Source organism: Penaeus monodon, chromosome 22 (assembly GCF_015228065.2).
Source record: "Penaeus monodon isolate SGIC_2016 chromosome 22, NSTDA_Pmon_1, whole genome shotgun sequence".
Classification (NCBI taxonomy): domain Eukaryota; kingdom Metazoa; phylum Arthropoda; class Malacostraca; order Decapoda; family Penaeidae; genus Penaeus; species Penaeus monodon.
The window spans coordinates 23373225-23376571 of NC_051407.1; the positions used below are offsets into that span (position 1 = coordinate 23373225).

The 3347-nt window shown below is 41.5% G+C and overlaps 1 protein-coding gene across 1 annotated transcript; it reads left to right on the plus strand.

The window, feature by feature from the left end:
- Positions 1-959: 959 nt before the first annotated feature.
- Positions 960-2135, plus strand: LOC119587027 (ester hydrolase C11orf54 homolog). The gene has a single exon (XM_037935769.1). The coding sequence runs from the start codon at positions 1031-1033 to the stop codon at positions 1961-1963; it is 933 nt and encodes a 310-aa protein (XP_037791697.1). The 5' UTR covers positions 960-1030; the 3' UTR covers positions 1964-2135.
- The last annotated feature ends 1212 nt before the right edge of the window (positions 2136-3347 follow it).

The window sequence follows — 3347 nt, forward strand, 5'->3', positions numbered from 1 at the left end:
CTTGTCTAAGAGTGCTATGCTATAGTTACATCATCCAAAACGATTTCGCATCAACAATTCTTGTCACAGATAACAACGACATAGCTTTTCTGCAACTCACAGTTCTTTATTTTCTACGAGGTACAATTACTTCTGTCACATTCAACCTGAAACAGTGAGTTGCATAAACACAGTTTTCACACATATAACATTTGGTTAACTTTGGTTTAAACTGACGAATGTTTTGGAGTCCCTTAACCTTCGTCTCTAATTAATCACAACTTTACTTCCTTATACGCTAAAAAAGACACAAACAACTATTCACCCTTCACAAAATACGAAGACTCACGGAATGTGTTTAATGTGTTCTGTAATAACTAATCTATGGTGTGGAGCCGACTACTTCTCCTAGCAGACGCTTTTCAGCACGTGTGGGCGATGACGTCACAACAGACTAACGTTATCCGTACATTTCGCCGGTAAGAATTTTATGGAAAATTATGATATATTTCTCTAGTTTTTGTCTACTGGGAACATGTATGTGTTGCTGCTTCTTTTTTTTCAACGTGTTTTAGAAGTTGAAGTTAGGGAATCGTATGTGTGTCATGGTTACGAAACTTTTATTAAAGCTGAGTTGACAAAATGAAGCATTCATTTGCAACAGATATTTCAGTTAAAATGCTGATGTGGCAGTGAATTGTCTATAAAACTGAATCACAATATACGAGCAGAGTGTAAAATCGCGAAGCACACCCTTCTCACTCGACATTTAAATATACGAGTGAATGTAAAATCACTCAGCACGCCTTCTTCGACATTTCTATGGTATTTTTTATTCTTGACGAACTTCTGTTTTTTATGGGTAATTTTACGATGGCAAGATCAATCGTTAATGTAAATTAACCCGAAACCCAACAACAACTGTCTAAAATTTCAAGGTCATCATAGCTTGCTGGACATCTGTATTTGTGCTACATTTCTCAGCTGTTGTCAGTTGCTCCCCAACGTCAGAGGTGGTCAGATACACGTAAGAAGTTCGCTCAGTTTGAAAATGTCTTCCTTTCCGGTTGCACACAAACCCCTTCATACACCGCCACTGCAGGAGGTAGCAGAGGTGTTGCAGACCGCACTAAAGGCCAAATTCGCCAATGCCGAGGTTACAGTCGTTGATTGTCCAGATTTGACTAAACCTCCCTATGGACTAGAAGCAGCAGGATTGTGTGGATCGCCTCGGTTGGCTGACGTGGGGGGCGTGCCGTACCTCATGCCCATGGTGCAGAAAGACAAACTGTACGATGTTAAAGACCTGGCAGTTGCAGTTGGACTTCCATCTGCCTTTGTGGTCGGCGCAGGGGCAGGACCTCATCCCCATGTGGGTGTCAACAGTGAAATGATGGCAAATATCAAGACCGGGGACAGCACTTCGAATGGTTCCCGAGTGGCAAAAATAAATGTTGCAGGCAGTTATGAGCTACAGAAGCTTCCTCAAACCGAGACAAGGTGCGCTTTGATGCTGAACATGTTCGCTAGCGAGGGGCGTCCTGGCAAAGTGCTGCGCGTCTCGGCCAAGAAGCGGACGGGTGACACCAACCTGGTGACCTGCATGAGGGAGGCACTCAAGATACACTATGGAGACAAGCCGGTGGGTCTGGGAGGAACTTTCCGTCTCGTGGAAGGCAAGGCGAAGTGCCATGTGATGCCCGAGTTCTCACCTGTGCCTCTGACCTGCGACGCCGAGGTCAACGAATGGCTGCGGTTCTTTGACATGCCGGCGCCGATGGTGTTCCTCTCAACGTTCGTCTCCAGCGACCCCGACCTCGACCTACGTGTGGAACACTCGCATGGGTACGGGAGTGACTGCGGTGGACACTACCACTACGACACCACACCCGAAACTGTGGAGTATGAGGGTTACTATAACATTGCAGAAGTTATTTATCGAATTGACAGACCTAAGGAAACCCATTCAGTCGGTAGGAATTAGGCTGTTAGAATGTTATCGACTCGAATGAACCTGGAAGCTATGAATGAATATTGCATAAATAGAGATTATCTGTATCACCTAATTTGCAACTTGCAATGTTAACTGTAAGTGATGATAGCCACAAATGTTATATAAATGTATTGGAATATGGAAATAAAATATTGTAAACTACCATCGTATTCAAAAACCATTTAACCGTAGGAGAAATTTCCTTATGCACTGGCAACAGGGTATATAGCTAACAAAAAAAAAAGTTTATATCAGATTTGAAAGTAAAGTTATTATAGTTTTCTTATACATTCCTTGTAAATGTCTTGATTCTACGCCAAATTAAAAATGCCTTGTAATTTACTTTGTCGTCTCTGATTAAGATTTTGGCCTCATAATACAAGAATTATTAGCCTAAATATATGCAAGTTAGTCCGAAAATAATCGCATGTGATGAAATATTTTCTGCAGTCATGACCAATGTGGACACAAATCTTCACATTGTCAGAATCCAGGGTATATTGCGATATAAAGAACATTGCCCATCAACCTGTGCCATTAATTATGAACGAGAGGACAAGACAGTGATTATGCACGACTGCAGTCACTTGATTTGCTGGTGTCCTTGCTAGCGGGAATTCAAGAACACGAACTGAACATCGAGAGCAGAGAGAAGAAGCGTGGGATCAAGGCCTTAGGCATTATGAGATCAATATTGACTCAGCATGTCGTGCACTCCTCAGGTGTTTAACGGCACACAAACAATCGTCTCTGCATGTTGAAAGCTACTGTCAAACGAGCTTTTTTTCGACAACAGTAGTTGGCAGCAATGTCCAATATTCCCACTTTCTCCAACCTGTGATTTGGCATAATCTTCTTGCGGCAACTTTCTTGGAGGTTGGGTGACACGGCATAGATAGTTTGGGGTATGACAAGAGAATATATTTTATGAAGAAATGCTTATTCCACTGCTCTTGCCGTTTAAACTGCATATATTTGATTGATACGATTTTTGCATAATGATTATATTTCCTTAGATTTTTTAATTGGTAAATTATCTAACTCGTGTTGTCGTCAGTTACTGAATGCTCTGGCCATTTCTGTGATTCAATGGGACTTGTGAAAGAAGGTACAGTACGTAATATTTTGTTAACGAAAATCCAATATTGTAATGCTGGAACCATAGATATCTCTCAAGAAAGCATACACATGTCATACTTCACTCTGTCAATGGCCTTGGATGATCTGGGCTTGCTGACTTATCATCCGATAACGATATGCATGTCACGGCGACTCCTGTCTTCCGAGATATGGAGAAGCTGAAGTATGAGAAGCTGATAATTCGTTTTGTCATTATTGATACATAAGCACGACCATATATTATTTACATAAATAA